An 18,753-nucleotide genomic window follows, 5' to 3' on the forward strand; every position below is an offset into this window, starting at 1 on the left:
TACAACAAAGAAAACAATTACTGTTGAGTGATAACTTATTTCAAGAAACATTATTCATGGTGGATTTTACTAACACTTTAATCATTAAAAACATGAAGTAACACAATATCAAAATTCTTGTCAAATATGTGATCTGAGAAAAATACAAAATGAAAAGATTACTGGAGTTCTTTATGTATTCCTTCCATGCTAGCCTAAGGCAAGAAAAAATTAATCACCCATTTTTTCTTTCCATTACACTCTTCTTCCATCCATTCAATATAATTGAAATTTTTAAAAACCAAATCATTACTGTCTTGTCAGTACATTAAAACATTATTTATTTGTAAAAATTTGCATTTCACTTTTTCTATTCTTCTATAAACCGACACACAACAACAACAATATAACCAGAAGTTAACAGCTGCTTATTTCTAAGATGGCAAGGCATGAGACAGCACCTCCTGGCTCTTGGACTGGTCCCTTCACAATCCTGATAATAGTTAGGGGGATCATCACATGGTCTCCTGTTTTGTTCCATAATCAAACCTTGCATAGGATTGCTAACTAAGTTCAAATTTTACTACAAGTTATGGAGTGATTTTTTTTCCAGTCAGGCTACCATATTAACATTTCTTATCTAAGATTACATTTTGTCATCTTCAATTACAATAAGGCAAAAACCAATAGAAAAGCAGATCACAACTTAAAAATTCAGAATGGTTAGACATATGTAGCTTACACACACATTAATCTGTTTCTCTCAACAAAGTATTTGTAATTTCCAAAATCCTATCAAGCCTTTCACACAATATGGTCCATATAAATCGAGGGGCAGTAACACAGTCTTCTTACTAAAGAGATGAGTGTAAAAATGGCAAAATCGCACACAGGAACCTACGACTATCAGGGGCTATAAGCTAATGCAAAGTCATGTTTAAATACTTAACGTATCCACGAAGCCCTAGTTTAACAGGTGGTCATTAAATAAGAAAGTTATTGACCAATACCAACTGGCATTGCAAGCTAGCACAAAGTGACTTTAAATGAAAATGGCATTCTTTATCAAAGCTGAAGGCTTCTGCTTGTGCAGAGATCACGCCTCCGTTGGTTTCTTTGTCAAATTTAGAGATACACTGGAAAACATAAAACAGAATCCATCAAGCGTAATCTCGTTCCTTTCCTCTCTTGTGAAATCATCCGAAGGCGTGAAGGATGGGCTCTGTCACTTGCCCTTTTCTCCAGCCTGTACCCTCTGAGGGGAAACCGCCTTTACCTGTCAAACTCACAGCGCAGAGCCGTTTAACACGTAGGCGTCCGTGGGGGAGAGCAGAGAACGCACTAAACTACCTGTTGACCCTTTGGCATCCATCATACCTTCCGTCAGCCTGCTTCCTCACTAACACACCAGCCGAAGGAAATTCTCTTTGGGTCTCCTTTGAGGAGGGCTCCCGGGGAAAGGGGAGTGGTCGAGAAGAACAAGCCCACGTAGAATTCTGGGGGCTCGGTGACGTCGGGGGGAAGCAGCTACGCAAAGGATAGGGTGCAAACTCACCTGGTGAAGCAGAAACTGCACACATTTCAAAGGTCAAAGGCCACTGCCTCAGGGGCTCCCGGGACGCAGGAAAAGTGAAACGCCCACTCCCGGACTCTCACGGTCCAGGGTTAAGTCTACGGTTGTCTCAGCCGTTCCTGCCTTGGACGCCAGGGATAAGCCCTACCGCGCACAGTTGGGGTTGACAGCAAGGCAAAGTCGGAGCTGCCCCAGATTTCAGAGCCAGCGCCCCGGAACCCCCTCGTACTCCTCTCCCCGGCCCCCTCCCGCGCCGGAGGCCAGAAACACCTTCATCTTCCCTCCCCACCTTCTCCAGGCCTTCTCGCTCTGCACAGCATCGGTCTCCATGGCGACCTGAAACCGTAGCCCCCATTGGCCCGTTCAATATGAGGGCCGGGCCAATGAGGAGGGCCAGCCCTCTCCTTCCGACCAATGGGGCCGGCGGGGAGCAGGTCCGGGGACGGCGGCGTGCTGACGTTCCCGGGAGCCTGGGGCTGGCCGGGCAGGCGGGCTGGCGGCTGGGCGGGCGGCGGCGGCGGCCTCTGGGCAGTAGAGGGGGCTCCGGGGCTGAGTCCGTGTCGACGCCGGCCGCGGAGGCGGCACCATGGGCACGGGGTAGAGGGGCGAGTTGGCCACCGCCGCCGCCGGGGGTGGTGGGAGAGCCGCTCCGGGGGAGGGGGCGGGTGGGGGAGGGAGGGGCGGGCGGCCGCTCGGCCGCGGCACTTTTTTAATTTTCTCGGGTGTCGCAGCGGCGACCCCTCGGCGCGGATGTCCCTGATCCCTGGAGCGACGACGGCCGCTGCCTGACCTGGAAAGTAAGTGCTTGGGCTCGCGGGAGGGCGCGGAGACTCCTGCCCCCGGGACCCCCGGACCTGCCGGGCGCCTCCCTCCCGTTACTCCGTCCCCAGCGCCTCGCGGCCGCCTCGGCTTTCCTGCCCCGCCTCGTGTTCTTGCCGGCACTCGCCTGCCTGCTCCCCTCCCCCTCAGCGGGCGCACAAGTTTCACCCTCCATTTGCTTTTCCCGGTGATTACTCTGCCCGGGTCTCCGGTCCGCGCCGCACGCGACCCCTCCCCACGTTGCGCCTTTCGGATCCGGACCCCCCCCCCCCCGCCCCCAGCCCCTGCCCCGAACTTAAGAGCGCCGTGCCGAGCTCTCCTGGACCAGCGCCCGGCGGCTTCCCCGCTCCTGCCGCCTGGCTCGCCGCCCCGCGCCCCCGACACCCCGGGGCGCCCGCCTTCCCCCGCCCGGCAGCCCCTGGTGCCCCGAGCCTGCATGCTGGCCCCGGCCCCTGCTGCCTGCGCTCGCCGTCTCGCGTTCGTTTGCCCCAGGGGCCCCTACTCCTGCGGGTCGGGAGCTCCCCGCCACCTTCGGTCCAGTGCGCCCCTGTCCTCGCCGCCTGTCCTCACGCTGCACCCTCGCGGCTCCCCAGCCCCGAGCCCCCGGGCTGCCCTCCTGCGCCGCCGCCGCCGTCTCCGCTGCCTGCCCAGAGTTGAAGCGGGGCTGCGGCACCCTTGGGCGGGCCGGGTGTTCCTGTCCGCCCTGTCGTCTCCCCTTTTCCCCCCTACCCGGGCGGCGAGGAGGCGACCGACGGGGCCGGGATTTGGCTGCGTGTTGGCCGAGTGCGACAAAACAGCGAGCGCGGGCCGTGGAGGCGCCGCGGCGGTGGTGGCCGCTCGGGGCGCAGCGGTAGTCAGGTGTGTGTGTGTGTGTGTCCAGGGAGCGACGCGCGCTGCCAGCTTCTAGGCTGGCGACAGATTGTGCTGGAATGCGAGGAATGCCTCAGGGGCAGAGTCCAGGCGGCCCGCCGCGGCCGCACTAGCCCCTTCCCGGCCCAGCTCTCGCCGCGCAGCCAGAGGTCACCGGAGCATCTTCGGAGCTGGTGAGCCTCCTTCACTCTTCGGCTCCCGTTGCCTCTCCATGCGGCAGAGAGGAAACGCGATGGTTCTTTGGGGCGCCAGCTAGCCTTTCCCGTGGGCTTTTACTGCAATGGTCTCCGGGACTGTGAATTGGCGGCCGATGGTAGCGCAGCCAAGGTTATTAATCGTTGCACAGTCTCTGCAAGTTTGGTTTGTGGGGTTTGGATAGCGCCTGGTTTTTGCTAGGATTTGTCTGAAAACCTGCAGGAACTGGGGGCCAAAGATTCTTGGAGTAATGAGCTTGCAGCCAACATATTTTAGCTCTGACCAAAAATGCCTGTTAGTGCTCATGGACAGGGATGAACTGCAAGAGAGAGCTTGAATGCATCACTCTGCTGTCCTCTAAGAATTGGAATTTTTTTGCCCTCATCATACTGGGCTGTGTTTAGACTTCGTATAATACGTAATGAATAGAAACAGAGAAGCAGTGTTTGGTCAGCGATGGGACAGATAGAACTGTCTGGTACAGTTAAATTTGGGGCGTGTCAGTTACCGCTGGAAGTAACCTGGGGACACCACAATCATGTATATTTCAAGATGTAATTTATTAGTGGGGGTCACAGTTTTTCATGTTTTCTGAGTTTGAAAAATAAATGTAGTCCTACAACTTTTAAAGAATAGTGTTATTCATATGTAAAATTAGTGAAGGCTAGCATGCATTTTAATGCAGAAAAGCAAAATGTTGACATAAGATGCTTCCCTAGAATTAGACTTGCATTTTTTTAGAAGGGAAAGTAGAAGAATGCTGCTTTTTTTTTTTTTTTAATGCAGTGTATTGCTATGGAAGTATCTTCAATTCTGGTGCCTGTGAAGCAGTTATGGAAAATGGCAACATGAAAATGACAGCAATCAATGTTGGAAATAAGTGCATCTGGATGTTGAAAAGCATACTATGTATGCTTTTATTTGACACAGTTTTCTTTGGAGATTGCATTTACTGTAAGCCTCTCTGTAGCTGGTTATTTTGTATCAGATTTAGTAAAATAATAATGTCAGTTGCCCGACCAATCAGCAGTCTTGCATCCTTTACTTTGTGTCAATCAAGGGCACTGAAAAGTATACGATGAGAGCCTTTTGGTAAACGACCCAAAGGTAAAGGAAAATAGAAAAAGAAATACTTTATATCCCGTAATGTTCATCTTTTGGTTGCTGTGTTATTTTTTTTTTTTTAGGTAAGTCTATAATCAGTGAGGCTTCTAATTTTGAGGTTTAATTTGTGTGGAGTAACACTGTAGAGGATATTGGGAGGTGTTTATGAATGCCAACAGGAAACTTTTATTATGTAACAATATCAAATTACAACAGAATTTAACATGTGTTGGTTTGATTTGAAGTCCAGATTAGAAAGCAAAAGCAAATTGAGTTTCTCTGCTGCATTCAGAATTTGAAAACCTGTTCAATTGTATAGATTCTCTCTCTCTCTCTCTCGCTCTCTCTCTCTCTCTATATATATATATATATGCATAATTGATTTGCAGATAGTTTACCTGCCTCGGGTAAAGGTAGGCTTCTAATTATAAATACATTGTATTTGTTAAAGATATTTGAAGAGGGGAAGCTTTTAAACTGATGAGCCTTCACAATTAAAAACATTAGACCATGTTTTGACTAAAGTGCATTGTTGCCCCACCCCCTATTATTACATAAGGAGAGGGTGCTGCATTTGGTGTCTTGTGTGTTACCACTGAAGAGTCTAAGTTGGGAAAACTAAGTATTCAGTTATCTTTATTCTTACCTATACTGTTTTGGGAGGGACATGGGGAGCAGAAGTTGTAATGTGAAGCATAAGACAGAAGGGAAGAAGAAAATAGTAGTAAATGTCTTTCAACCAGAAAAATAATAAATTATTGCTGCATTTACTAGCTGAATAAATCTAATTCTGTGAATAGTTCTGATGTGTTTGAATTTAAAGAAACTACTATCAAATTCAGTTTAATAAAAAAAAGTTAGCAATTATATGACCTTGAGCACTTGGATTAAACCTATATTAATTCAGAATTGCAATTTTCCCTCTTTTCTGATCTGTGCAAATTGGCAAACTGACTTAACATAAAAATTTGAAATTCACTTTAATTAATTTTTAAAAATCCAATTATTGCCAATTTGTAAACTAAATGATTCCCATGTTGATAACTGGGGATTGATTTTAGTAGAGAATTCTCATACCCTGGGTGATGCCAACCATCTGGTAAGCACAGTCCTTTACTGAAGCCTTTGAAGTACTAAGCTGTTTTACGAATGCTTTGTCTTTTTTTCAATCAAGAGGAAACTCCCTACTTTGCTTGATTCTAAAATGAATATCCTATCTTCATTCATAACTGGAAGAAAGAGTGGTGGTTGTTCTGGGGTTTTCTATAGCATATATATCCATGGAATTGTCTGTCACTTTGGGAAGTTGCCTTCAGGCCTCCACTGTACTGGGAGATAGTTGCTTCTTCAGTGTGCTAAACCATTTCTTGGTGACTTTCTTGCAGTGAAGAGGAAGAATCAGAAACAATCCATTAGGTATGTTGGGAGAATTAAATACCTATTTTATGCCAGACTATAGTAACAATAGTTGCAGAGAAGAGAGTAGGGACAAAGAGCACAGTTTTTAGGATATGTGGTTGCAAAGCTACATACACTGCCAGGAAGTAGTAATAGTGATCAGTAGGTCAGTTTGATGCCACCAGTAAGAAATACCAGGCTAAAGAGATAGGGCCTTCAGTTGCTAAGAACAATATGGGTCTTGCTGGTTTCCCAACAATCAAACGGTTCTCATATCATCACTTTAATAATGCAGTGGAATTACCTTAATCTTTTGGGGCTGTGCTACCTGTACTAAATTGGAGGTGTCAGATGATGGTGCTCTTCAATTAAACTTAGAAGTGGTTTGGACATTTCATTCATCATTTGACCAAATTGTTTTTTCTTTTCATAACTTGAATATTCTTTTATTTGATGTACCAATAAATGTTGGCTACATCACTGATCATTTTATAAATAGTCCTGATGACACTGTAGATTGTTATGATTCTGTTTTTATAAAATATTTTACTTATTTATTTGAGAGATAGTTACAGTGAGTGGGAGAGACAGAGAGAAAGGTCTTCTATCTGCTGGTTCACTCCCCAAATGACCGCAGTGATCGAAGCTGAGCTGATCCAAAGCCAGGATTTAGGAGCTTCCTCCAGGTCTCCCACACAGGTTCAGGGGCCCAAGTGCTTGGGCCATCTTGCACTGCCTTCCCAGGCCATAGCAGAGAGCTGGATCAGATGAAGAGCTGCTGAGACTAGAACCGGCATCCATATGGGATGCTGGCGCTACATGCAGAGGATTAACCTACTGAGCCACAGTGCCAGCCCCCATGATTCATTTCTAATGATTCATTGCAGATGATAAAATATCATTAGCTATTGGATTATAAAATTTTAATGCTATAAAAATATGAATTAAAATATGGAAGTGCCTGAGTTATTTAAGTCATGGCACGTGAAGCAGTTTTTGTTGGGTGGGTGCCAGTGCCTGTCAACAGGTGCTGTTATCATATAGTCCTCACAAACTCCAAAAGTCACCATGAAGAGTAGGCACAGAGTGGGCCGGGGGAAACAGGAACGCTCTTTCTGTGATAGCCAAGATGTATTTGACTTCTAGATATCGTTGTATTAAGTAGAAATTCAGTTAGTTGCAAATATCCAGAGGTGTTCATCCCACTCCCCCTTCCCTGCACTGCCACATCTGTCTGCTTCCAGAGGCAGAGGAAGCCCCCTTTCAGGGGACTGAGGACCACTGACCAAAACTGTACGTGTGGTATCTTGTATTCCAGGTGAAACTTAGATTAGGGAGGGGTTTTGTCATACACATACTACATATGCAAGTTCGGTAAACTGTGTGATTGAAGTGGGGCTATCAGAATACTCTCCCAGCGTTCAGGGCCTGTCCTGGGGAAACTTGTAATGCAGCTTTTCATAAAAACCCACACTCCATTTACAAATATACTTTGGATGGATGGTTCCTGAAATTCTTGTCCATTTTAGGCTTTCTCTTAAATTGCAACATGAAGATGGTGAGAAAAAAAAAAGACCCCAAACTAGTACTCAGGCAATCTGCCACTAACTATTATCTTGACAAACCATTTAACATTTGGGTGATGGCATCCTCCTTTCTAAAAAAATGCAGAATTTGGATTATGTTGAACTAAGTTACATTTCAGCTCCAGATTCCTGAAGCCCTCAGTGTCTTATTTTTTTCAGGAAGAAAAAAGTTATCTAAGCATGCATATTCATAGTACACAGTCAATCTTGTTCCTCCTTGTATGCCAAATCATACAACAAGGAAATTGGAGTTTTCTTTTGAGACTTTTGAACCTCATTCATGTTCATTTTATTTGGAAGTGAGGGGAAGGAGTAAAGGATGCAGTGTTTTCATGGTGTTGCTCTCTGCCCCCAGCCCATCCAAGATTAACACAGTTTAGGCCAGAGAAGGGCTTTTGGATTTCACAAGTGGCATGCAGGCAGTGAGGTGTCATGGTTAGCAGCTCGGCTGTCAGGGATCAATTCTGGCACTGCAGCTTGCTAGCTGTGTAACTTGGCAAATTATGTAATCTTTTTGGATCTCATTTTGCTTATCTATAAAAGTGAGTGATGGAAGTATCCACCTTGTATGGTTACTGTGAGGATTAAGTGAGTTAATCCATGCATAGCACTTATAAACAGGGCCTGGCCCAAGGCCAGCAGTTAATACATTTAAGTCATTACTCTTATTCTTACATTATGTTGTTTTATGATGCTTTTGGCAGCATGTATTGTATGTGAGGCAAGTTATTGGCTTGCTTTCTGTGGGTTTAGTCAAAATAATTATGGATTTTTATAGAATATTCCAGGGAAAAGATAAACTACTGAAGAAAAATTACTATGAGTTTGATAGTCTGGAAGAGATTGTCTACAAAGGAGAGAATCCAGCAAGATAATTAAGGACTTTTTAAAATAGAGATGTAGTTTCTTTTGGTAGGCAATGCTAAGGCATTAAGCACCACTAACCAACAAGTTGTAGGAGGTGTGAGTAAACACACCTTAACAAAGTGTTACTTTTAAAAGCTGAAAACTGATAGAATTACCATGTGAGAGTATTATCTTGCAGAAGAGAAACACTTGCAAAAGATGAAACATACGTTTTACATATGTATGCAATTGTTGCAATTGTTAATTCTGGGTAGTAGTCATTTGGCACAATGTCTTTGCTAGTCAATGTGCAAAAAATTGTTAGAGTGTTGATTATTTAACACCATTTGCCCAAAGGCTGCTTATAAATTAACTCACTAAGCTGTCTTTTCTGTCTGAAATTAATCATTTTTTGTTTGTTTCGTTTTGTTTTTAAGTGAATGCTTGAGATCAGGATGCTGACAAAGCAAGGAAGGAAATCTTGGAAAGGGGGGTGGGCAGGTGTTATTGTGCAGCACATACCATTTCAGAATGCTTGTGACCAAGTCCTGCTTGGCTTCTAATCCAGCTTCCTGTTAATGCATTCTGAGAGGCATCAGAAAGAAGATAGCCAAAGTACTTGGGTACCTGCCACCCTTGTGGGAGACCCAGATGGAGTTCCTGGTTCCTGGCTTCAGCCTGGCCCACCCCTAGCTGCTGTTGAGGGAATTTGAGGAGCAAACCAGACAGACAAGATCCCTCTGTCCCACCATCTCAACCCGCTTTGTCACTCTGACTTTCAAATAATTTAAAAAACAAAAACAAAGAACTTAAAACAGTAGGGAGGCTTGGAAGATATTGATATAAACCAGCAGTCAATCATTTAACAGATATCTGGAGACTTTAGTTCTAGTCCTGACTTTGCCGCTAGGCAGGTGTGTATCCCTTGAGCAAATCAGTTGATTCCTGTGGGCTAGTTTTCTTATCTGTAAAATGAAGGAGTTGGACTTGATGCTCTCTGGAGCCCATCTAGTACTTTGCTTTTACCATTTCCTAGAACATCAAGCATTCTCTTTTCATTGCATTTTTTCCTCATCAAGAATGTCCTGACTTTTCAAGAATTTATTGCAATTTACCTTTTGGGATAAATGGAGAAAGTTGAAGTTGTTTACCTGAAATTCTCTGTCTCTGAAAATAGAAGTGTTGCATCCCCATGAACACATGATCTGCGGATCCCCTGGGCTCTTCAATGTGAAAATAGGCAGGAACTGAGCAGTGCATCCTGATGGGTGCTGCACGTCTCACAGTGTGCCACAGCCATGCCCTGCAGGGCTCATTTGTTCACCATGTGCTTGTGCCCATTGGAGGCTTCACTCTGAGACAGAATTTCTGAGAAGTTGCGTGGAAACAGAAGGGGAGTTACAATGGTAGTTAGTGGGGACTAGAATCTTAAAATGAGAAAGGCCCAACTTATCATTTGCCTGCATGGTTTGATTTGTCCTCAAGGAAATTCAACAACTGAGACAAAGTTGTTCATCTGAAAATATGTTTTCTATGAATACTTAAGTTCATAGGAACTCAGTGATCCAGATCTCCTGGGATATGGGTAATTTTTCAACTCTAATTTTTACATATAGACAGCCTACCAGTGCTGTGAAAATGTGTTTCATGATTTTTTTTTTTTGACAGGCAGAGTTAGACAATGTGTGTGTGTGTGTGTGTGTGTGTGAGAGAGAGAGTGAGAGAGAGAGAGAGAGAGAAAGGTCTTCCTTCCGTTGGTTCACCCCCTCAATTAATGGCCGCCACAGCCAGCGCTGCGTCGATCCGAAGCCAGGAGCCGAGTGCTTCCTCCTGGTCTCCCATGCGGGTGCAGGGCCCAAGCACTTGGGCCATCCTCCACTGCCTTCCCGGGCCACAGCAGAGAGCTGGACTGGAAGAGGAGCAACCGGGACTAGAACCCGGTGCCCATATGGGATGCCAGCGCTGCAGGCAGAGGATTCACCAAGTGAGAAGATGAATTTTTTAAACTCAGATTTGTTCTCTTCTAGAAGAAGAAAAATAATAATTTAAAAAATTAAGTGAAAACAGTTTCCTCCTAGATCTGTTCTCTCTCACCGGGGAGTTTTGAATGTACATAGAACTTATATAAACATTTATGTCCACAAAATAGTAATTTCATTTGCTAATGTAGTAAGTCTGCTGCTTTCAAAGGAATCAGTTATATTGCTAATGTGTACAATAATCAGTGAATTGTCAGAGCCATGACCAGAGCAGGCACTTGAACAGCCTTTTTCAGTTTCCATACCTTCTTGAGAATCTTAAACAGTCATGTAAAATGAAAGCCAGTAATAACCATTTTGCAGTGAAATACATCATGTATTCTGACACGGTGCCTTAAATTGAGTGGACAGCAAGGACTGATCTAATGAGAGATAACTTATTCTTCACTGCCACCAGGGTTGTAAGTGAGGGGATGGTAGACAAATTGTGCTTCAGATACTCAAACTTGCTGGAGTCCTACTGTGTGTGAGTTATTGTGTTCTATTTCAGTATATCTTATTTTAAAGTGATTCATTTTAGTTTATTTCAACCAACATTCATCAATCCCCTGCTCTATATCAGACTCTTTGCTAAGCCTTGTACCCAAAAAGGGATTTTATAATCTGTTGGATTCAGTAATGTCTCTGTCTTTAAGAAATCCATGGCAAACTTTACAATCCAGTTGGGGAAGATAAAGCACTTGAACTGGGAAAGATGGTCATAGACACTTTGCTATGTAAAGAAATAGGTGCAATTATTCTACAGGTGTTTAGGATGTGCTGTAAACTGAGTAGGTTTTAGTTCATACTCCTGCTTTTTTAGGTGTTTGTAAGTTGATTAGTTACCTGAATCTAAACAGATAGATGCCACCACCACCACTACCATTGGCTTTCTTTGCAAAGAGCCTGCATCTGAAAATGATAACATGGTAATTTCGAAGCAGGTTATAATCATGAACTTGATTATTCTCTTGAAATACTCTATCATGTAGCCTATGTAAAATAATGTATCATAATGAAAATACATTATTTATGAAGAACCATAGTTTAATGCCTGAAGACTTGCCATTGTAGTACTTATTTTTATTTTCATCTAGCAGTACTTTGGTTTATTGTGTTCTGTGCTTTTCTTTTATTTTTTTATGCAATTTATGTGCCTTTATAAGTCCAAGCTTATTACTGAAAATATCCCATTCTTTTATGAGTAAACAGAAGAATGTTTTGAAAATCTCATGTGAAATTTGCTAGAATAAATGGGCTCTTTGAATCTTACATTGAATCTCATACTGAGTGATGCACCAATGGATTTTTACCACTTATTGTCAATTTGTCAGTGACTGAATGAGAAGCAAAGTCAGTTTTAACAAGGCAGTGAATTGAGAATCAGAAAACCCAACTGTACTTTCACAAGCACTCCTATTATTTTGATACCTCTGCTAAATAATTCAGCTATTAAATGTCTAGCTCAAACTGTTGAAAGATGAAAAATAAGTGTCACTCTGAAATCTTCACATAGTGTATTGGCAAGCATCAACCTTCCAAAATAGCCTTAGGAACTTTGAAGACACTGTTCTATAGAAACAATAAATCTGTAAATCCACCTTCCTACAGGTCAACTTCTTGTCCCCTAACGTACTAACATCTGGTCTTTCTGCATGACTTCATCTTGACCACCTGCTGATTCTGGTTACCATGAATGATTGAATGTTGAGTTCCACTTTGGGAGCACCTTTATGAATTTTCTCTTGGATATTCTTTCTGCCTAATACCCATCCTCTATTTTTTTTTTGGGGGGGGGGCAGGTAGAGTTATAATCAGAGAGACAGAGAGAGAGAGAGAGAGAGAGAGAGAAAGAAAGGTCTTCCTTCTGTTGGTTCATCCCCCAAATGGCCACTGTGGCTGGCACTGCGCCGATCAGGAGCCAGGTGCTTCCTCCTGGTCTCCCTGCGGATGCAGGGCCCAAGCACTTGGGCCATCCTCCACTGCCTTCCCGGGCCACAGCAGAGAGCTGGACTGGAAGAGGGGCAACCGGGACTAGAACTTGGTGCCCATATGGGATGCCAGCGCCGTAGGCGGAGGATTAACCAAGTGAGCCAGGGTGCCGCCCCCCCATCATTTTGTAAACTGCTTTGTAAACTAGTTCGAGTCCCTTAATACCATTTATGATGCATGTTTCAAGGGGACAATTTCATTTGCCTTTTTAAAAAATTGCCTTTGTAACACAACTCACTAGATAAATAATTCATTATATCAAATTTCCTAGTAAAAACATTAATTAGAAAGTTTTAAACAAATTGATTTGTACTCATTTTAACCTTAATTGCCTAGATGATACCCACAGTGTGATGCCTATACATGATATTCTTTTTTCTTATAAGACTGTTTACTTATTTGAGAGGCAGAATTACAGAGAGAGGAAGAGAGAGGAAGATCTTCCATTCACTGGTTCACTCCCTAGAAAGACCTCAACTGTGCTGATCTGAAGCCAGGAGCCAGGAGCTTCTTCTGGGTTTCCCACATGTGTGCAGGGGCCCAAGCACTTGGGCCATCTTCCACTGCTTTCCCAAGTGATAAGCAGAGAGCTGAATCAGAAGAGGAGCAGCCAGGACACAAACTGGCACCCATATGGGATGCTGGTACCACAGGCAGAGGCTTAGCCCACTATACCACAGCACCAGCCACACATGATATTCTTTCAGACTGTTCCTAGGCAGCCATCAGCACCAATACAAGCCTGGCCAGGCTTTGAAAGAGGGACATTGAGGAAGCTGTATCCTTGCCTTTCATGAGTTAGGACAGAGTGAGTATCCCTTACCAAAAACTGCACAAGTGTTTCAGATTTTCAAGCATTTTGTGTTTTTGAATTTAGGGTGTTCAAGCTGTAATACGTTTCGTCTCATCACCTGAAGATCTGAGTACAGAAGTAGTTGTAATTTAAAACACACACAGCTTTTCAAAGGAAAATTATCATTAAATGTTAAGTTCTATAAAGTCAATCACATAAATGTTATGAATAGTAACATATGAAGTGTCATAGTTATTTTGATCAAATGGGTTCAGTAGACTATTGCTTGGTTTTAATAATATGGTTAGAAATGTTCTTACATTTGGCTGTCTCTCCCTCAGGTGATTACCTCAGGTAATTACCATGATAACAGTTGACAAACTCTGATTTTTTAAAATATATTTTGTGTAATTTTTTAAAAAAAAATATTTTATTCATGTGAGAGACAAGGAGAATGTTCTAATTTTCTGGTTCATTGCCCAAATGCCTATAATGGCTGGGGGTAGGCCTCATGGAACTGGAAGTTAGGAACTTGTTCCAAGTCTCCCGTGTGGGACAGGTATCCAACCACTTGAGCCTGCTGCCTCCCATGGTGCTCATCGGCAGGAAGCTGAAAGTAGGGAGTGGAGCCAGGCACTCCCATATGGACTGCAGGTGCCCCTCGTGGCGTTTTAACCATTACTGAATGCTCATCCCCAGTCTTACTGTGAAGTGATCACAAATTCACATACAATTGCAAGAATAATAATCTAAGGAGATCCCTTTACCTTTATGTAAAGGTACGCTTTACCCAGTTTCTCCCATTGCAGACAATCTTGCTGAACAGCCAGGATATTGGCATTGATGTAATCAAGATCTCAAACAGTTCCACCACAAAGACCCTTCTTTTGCCCTTGTACAACAATGGCCCTGTGTCTCTCCTGCCCTCACCCCTCCTTAATCCTTGGCAACCATGAATTGTTCTTCATTTGTGTAATTTTGTCATTTAATGACTGTTATATATACAAAATCATTCAATCTGTAATTTGTATTTTTTTAGCATAATTCTTTGGAGATCATGATCCAGGTTGCTGCATGTATGAATAGGCAGTTCTGCTTTATTACCAAGTAATATTCCAAAATATGATGTAGCACAGTTTATTTAACCATGACCTATTGTTTCTATTTTGTACCTATTACAAAAAGACATGTTATTAATATGTATGTAGGTTTTTGTGTTAGCATAAGTTTGCATTTCTCTGGGAAAGTGCACAGGAATTAAATTACTGCATTAAATTATAATTTTCAAAGCTTTCATATAAAAATTATTCACTGACAGAGGCCTTAGTAATTCAGTCACTATTATTGATGTATTGGCAGACTAAAATAAAAGTGTTTCAAAGATAGATTTTTATCTTTGGTAGAACACAAAAACCTGTTTAGTAATATTTCCCTTTTGTTGCTGTTTTATAAATACTACTTCCTGTGAGTTGACTTACTTTTAACAAAACCTCAGCATTGATTTGAAGTGGAATTGTTAAAGTGGGTTTGTAACTTAACATCATGGTTTATTTTCTTGGTACTGTCATATTTTGTTTTCTTCTGGGGTAGCAGGCAAATTTAATTACTTATAAGAATATTATGGTTTTTTAAAGATTTTATTTGAGTTTTATATTTTATAGAGTTATAGACATTGAGAGGGAGAGACAGAGAGAAAAGTCTTCCTTCTGTTGGTTCATTCCCCAAATGGCTGCCACGGCTGGAGCTGCGCCAATCCAAAGCCAGGAGCCAGGAGCTTCCTCTGGGTCTCCCATGCGGGTGCAGGGGCCCAAGGATTTGGGCCATCTTCCACTGCTTTCCCAGGCCATAGCAGAGAGCTGGATTGGAAGTGGAGCAGCCTGGACTAGAACCGGCGCCCATATGGGATGCTGATGCCACAGGCGGGAGGATTAACCCACTGTACCATGGCACTGGTCCCAAGAATATTATGTTTGAAATGTAATTGTTAGTGCTGGCTCTTACAGAATTGTTTTTAAAGATTTTTAATTTATTTATTTGAGAGGTAGAGTTATAGACAAAGAGAAATGTCTTCCATCTACTGGTTCACTCTGTATATGGCCGCAATGGCTGGAGCTGGGCTGATCTGAAGCCAGGAGCTTCTTCCCGTTTTCCCATTTGGGTGTAGGGGCCCAACCAAGCATTTGGCCATTTTCCACTCCCTTCTCCAACCATAAGTAGAGAGCTGGATTGGAAGAAGAGAAGCCAGGACATGAACTGGCTCCCATGGGATGCTGGTGCTGCAGAGGCTTAGCCCACTATGCTGCAGTGCCAGCCCCTTCAGAATTTCACATATAGATACGGTCATAGGTAATATTCTTACCAAAAAATGCTTACTGTCCACCATGCTCACAAAGTGGGGATGTAAAATGGGACAGTATCCTTGTCTATGATTGGAATCAATCCACTTTCAGGTTGAAGCCAACAAATACACCTAATGCTTTCAATGATTCTTTCCTAAAAGAAAAAAGACCATTTCTAATGAATGGTTGTCTAACCCCTCCCACCTTATTTAGCATGATTATTGTACATACTTTCTGCCTGAGAAAAATGTTGAAATAGTACTTAGCCTAAATAAAGAGTTTGTAACTTACAATTTGATTAGTTGTTATTAATGTCTTTTCTGTCTTGAAGGCCAGATGCTTATTTTTATAATGTAAAAGATCATCAGATTACTTTAAAAATTTTTATATATTTATTTTCATTTTTGTTTGAAAGGCAGAGAGAGTGACATACAGCTTCCATCTGCTGTTTCACTCCCCACACGCCCACATCAACTGTGCCAGACCAAAGCCAGGATCTGGGAGCTCAGTGCAGGTCTTTCTATCTGGGTGGTAAGGCCCTAACATTTGAGACATCACTGCTGCCTCTCAGATAAACAGTAGTAGCAGGAACTTGGATCTGAAGCAGAGTAGCCAAGACTAGAACCAGGCACTTTCTTATGGGGTATGCATCCAAGTAATGACTTAACTGCTGCACCAATACCTGCCTCCACCATCAGATTATTTAAATAGTTTTATGCATTATTGTATATTGCTTATGTTCAGTATGATATTTTTTATTACAATTTATCATTCATCTGAAGCCATAGCCAACAAGATAAATTTTGACCCTGCAATCAATTTTAAAATATAGGTGTACAGTAACATTCTTAATGTTGTGATTTTAGGAATTTGATTCCTTTTTCTATATTTGAATGATATAACCTTGCCCTTTGATTTCATAGAAATAGGATCTTCCCAACAAGTTTTCTATTTCCTGAAGGTTTTTCTACATGTTCTTCTTTGCCTGGTGAGCTGTTTTTCATTTTCAGGATCCAACTCACTGACCCCTCCTAGGAGAAGCTTTTCCAGACCTACTACGACCTTCCCCTGACCTTCCCCTGCGCTTTTCAGCAGTTTGCATATAACTCTACTGTGAGCTCTTGTCACATTGCCTGCATGTCTTTTCTGGGTCTGTTTCCTGGCCATGTTGTAAGCCCAGGTTAATGTGGTGCCATAGCTCTCATTGTAATTCCACAACCTAGCCATATTCCTGTTAAGCACCATATGCTTGCTTTGAGTGAATGGATTAATTGAATACTCTGTTTACAACTTTAGTTGTCTCTCTCTCCTCTAATCCTTCAGTGACTTCCCATTATTTACTCTGAAGGATCACTTCCAGACTCATACCTGCTATTTAAGAACCTTCATAGTCTAACCCTCATTACTGGCTTCCTGAAACTTATGCATCAGCAAAACTTATCTCTGCTTCTTTCTGTTCCCTGCCTCCCCATACTCTCTGTTCAAATCTTTGCCATCCAACACCTAGTTCAAATCCTTCCTCTCCTGTGTGACCTTCTCAGACCATGCTGAACAACAGTGATCCCTCATTCTACACATACCACTTCCTGTTCTCCAGCTTTTAATGATATACGACCCATTGTGGTATTCTGTTGTCATATTGGAACTTCAAAATATCTATTTGTTAACTTATCTTTTGTCAATGTCCTTTGAATATATTCTGTTTTCTTGAGAGAAGTATATTCATGTCAGTGTCACTAAGAAAGTGGACATTATTCTTGTTGGTGATTTTGGAGGGCAATATCAACACATAATGTATACATATTGAGATGTAATCAAACAGGCTGTCTCTCATTTGTCCTTTGTTTGCTAGGCACCTATTATCTTCCATTCTTTGGTATGTGTCATTCAGATTTTTTGGAGACCTTATTTGCCAAAATAAGTTTCTTATCAGGTATATTTTACTTCCCTTCACTGTTGTCTTTTACTTTTATATACTCCCGTCACTTATTCAAAGAATGAGAACTGTGACTGAGAAAACAAAGCTTTATTTCTTGAAATTTTTGTTTTAACCATGACATGTTTATATGTTTCAGAACAGGTAGGGTTGTGATATTGAATTTGGCACCATTGGCCTTATAACCTATTTAAATATTTTTTAAATGTCTTAGTTTTAATTTTTTAAAAGACTTTTATTTATTTATTTACTTATTTATTTGAGAGGTATAGTTACAAGAGAGAGGGAAAGACAGAGAGAAAGGTCTTCTACCCGCTGGTTCACTCCCCAAATGACCCCAATGGCCAGAGCTGGACTGACCTGAAGCCAGGAGCCAGCCTCTTCTGGGTCTCCCACACAGGTGCAGGGGCCCAAGTATTTGGGCCATCTTCCACTGCTTTCCTAGGCCATAAGCAGAGAGCTGGATCAGAAGAGGAGCAGCGGGGACATAAAGGATGCTGGCACCACAGGCAGAGCCTTAGCCTATTGCACCACAGCGCCGACCCTTATTTAACTATTTTAAAAGTTCAGTTCCATGTTTGTAGTAGCCAGATTTCAAGTGGTAAATAGCACACATGGCAGTGCTACAGTGTAATAGGCAGGCATGGAACATTGCAGTAAGTTGTAGTGGATCTGGTAAAGAGAGTAGCTGGGACTGCTTATACATAAAATAATAACATTGCAGATTCTTTTAGAGTAACCAAGCAAAATAATAGTTTTACAATTTAGAAAGTAGTTATATTAATACTCATTTAATCCATTCAGTAACTGTAAAATAGGTGGTACATTACCTTTATTTCACAGGCAAGGAAATTAAAATTAAGAGAGTCACAGTGAGGAATAAAAAGAGTTGGTAACTCTTTTTAAAGGGTATTAAAATATCCCAGAAGTTCAGTTTGTGGTTCAGGATTCTATACTGAAGTGAAACAGCACTAAAAGAGAAAAAACCTTTTCCACACTCATCACTGACACCACACGTGTGGGGTTTTCCCATCACAGTAAGCATCTCCAATTCTCCAGACACCAACTGGGTGACCTACAATTCAGTTCCCACACTCACTGCATGCAAAAAGACTCACAATGGTTGTTCCTGGATTCAAAGAAGCTCTTGTGTGAGCAAGTGTGGACCAAGAGCAAATACCATGCAAATGATGCTCCTCTCACCTCTATCACTGAGGAAGTTACAGGATTTCAGGAATCCTACGCCAGGACCTGAGATAGACCAAATATGTATTTCTTAAAACCAAATAAGACTATGTATTTGAT

At 42.5% G+C, this 18,753-nt stretch overlaps 2 protein-coding genes across 3 annotated transcripts in view; one reads left to right on the top strand and one right to left on the bottom strand.

Moving 5' to 3' along the window:
- Positions 1–1,837, bottom strand: part of CCDC148 (coiled-coil domain containing 148) — a 288,961-nt gene extending 287,124 nt beyond the window's left edge. For both annotated transcript variants that reach the window (XM_062187023.1, XM_062187013.1), the window contains exon 1: positions 1,535–1,837. In XM_062187023.1, the coding sequence (XP_062043007.1) occupies positions 1,535–1,559 (25 nt within the window). In that variant the 5' untranslated portion in view covers positions 1,560–1,837. The remainder of the gene's footprint in view (positions 1–1,534) is intronic.
- Positions 1,838–2,236: 399 nt separating this feature from the next.
- Positions 2,237–18,753, top strand: part of PKP4 (plakophilin 4) — a 254,871-nt gene continuing 238,354 nt past the window's right edge. The window contains exon 1 of the mRNA XM_062187042.1: positions 2,237–2,349. The gene's annotated coding sequence lies outside the window, so the exon portion shown is untranslated. The remainder of the gene's footprint in view (positions 2,350–18,753) is intronic.

Source organism: Lepus europaeus, chromosome 1 (genome assembly GCF_033115175.1).
Source record: "Lepus europaeus isolate LE1 chromosome 1, mLepTim1.pri, whole genome shotgun sequence".
In the NCBI taxonomy this organism is placed as follows: Eukaryota; Metazoa; Chordata; class Mammalia; order Lagomorpha; family Leporidae; genus Lepus; species Lepus europaeus.